At 68.3% G+C, this 905-nt stretch overlaps 1 protein-coding gene across 1 annotated transcript in view; it reads right to left on the bottom strand.

Moving 5' to 3' along the window:
* MCL1 (myeloid cell leukemia 1) overlaps positions 1-905 on the bottom strand; it is an 8,819-nt gene that overhangs the window by 5,760 nt on the left and 2,154 nt on the right. The window contains exon 3 of the mRNA XM_009319834.1: positions 412-613. Within this exon, the coding sequence (XP_009318109.1) occupies positions 412-613 (202 nt within the window). The remainder of the gene's footprint in view (positions 1-411; positions 614-905) is intronic.

Here is a 905-nt window from a genome sequence, read left to right as displayed (position 1 = left end):
TCACCCCCTGGGACCGGACCCGACGCCCTCAACATCTGCCCCCGTTTGGGCAAAACTTGGCTGGGGAGGAAGACACGGGGATCTGTGCCAGCACAGGTGGATCAGGCGCTCCCCGGCGAGGCAAACGCCACGGCTTTGCTCTGGGGTGGCGAGGAGGGAAAGGAGGTCTCCCAAGCGCCCCTTTGCCGGGACCGTGTCCGGGGGGCTGCGCTCTGCTCCATCCCCCTCTCGGAAAGGCTGGGACGGAGGGCGAGGCGCGGGGGCAAAGGTGGCTGCCGCCCTGCGGAGCGTCTCTGCCTACGGAGCCGAGCACCAGCACAGCTCAACCCGCTCCAGCCTCGGGGCCTTTTTGTGCCCGACCAGACCCAAGACGCTGGAAATTGGGGTTTGGGGCAATTACCCCCCAGTTACCCCCTCTGACGGCAGGAAAGGGTTTCCCCGCAGGCCCTGATGGCAGACAGGTGGCCAGGCGGCAATCCTCCGGATGGGCCGCGGGGGCCTCTCCGTGCCGCCACTCTGTCCAAAGGCCACCCAAATGCCCCGCGGCAGCGGAGCCCCGGCCCCCGCCTGGGAAGGTGACATCAGCCCCAAGTCACCCAGCCGAGGCGCCAGACTGAGACGTGATGAAGAGCGAGACGCTGGGCCACAGGCCACAGCACGGCGGGGGGGGCCTGGCTTCCCCTCCCGGGGCAGGCAGGTGAACCCCGAACAGCCCTGCAAAGGGGACCCGGGAAACTCCCACCCACCCCAACAGCAGGGCCTCGGGGGCAGGCGGTCCTTGGGATTTGGGGGGGTCCGGGGAACCCTAGATGTGGGGGTAAAATGCCAGATGGGGGGAGAGAACGCGGCACAGCTCCTCAAATGGGTCTTTCCGCTCCAGGGAGGCAGCGAGGACACGGGGAGGC

This window comes from Pygoscelis adeliae, unplaced genomic scaffold, assembly GCF_000699105.1.
Source record: "Pygoscelis adeliae isolate BGI_AS28 unplaced genomic scaffold, ASM69910v1 Scaffold181, whole genome shotgun sequence".
Taxonomy (NCBI): domain Eukaryota; kingdom Metazoa; phylum Chordata; class Aves; order Sphenisciformes; family Spheniscidae; genus Pygoscelis; species Pygoscelis adeliae.
This window is presented reverse-complemented; position numbering and strand designations above follow the sequence as displayed.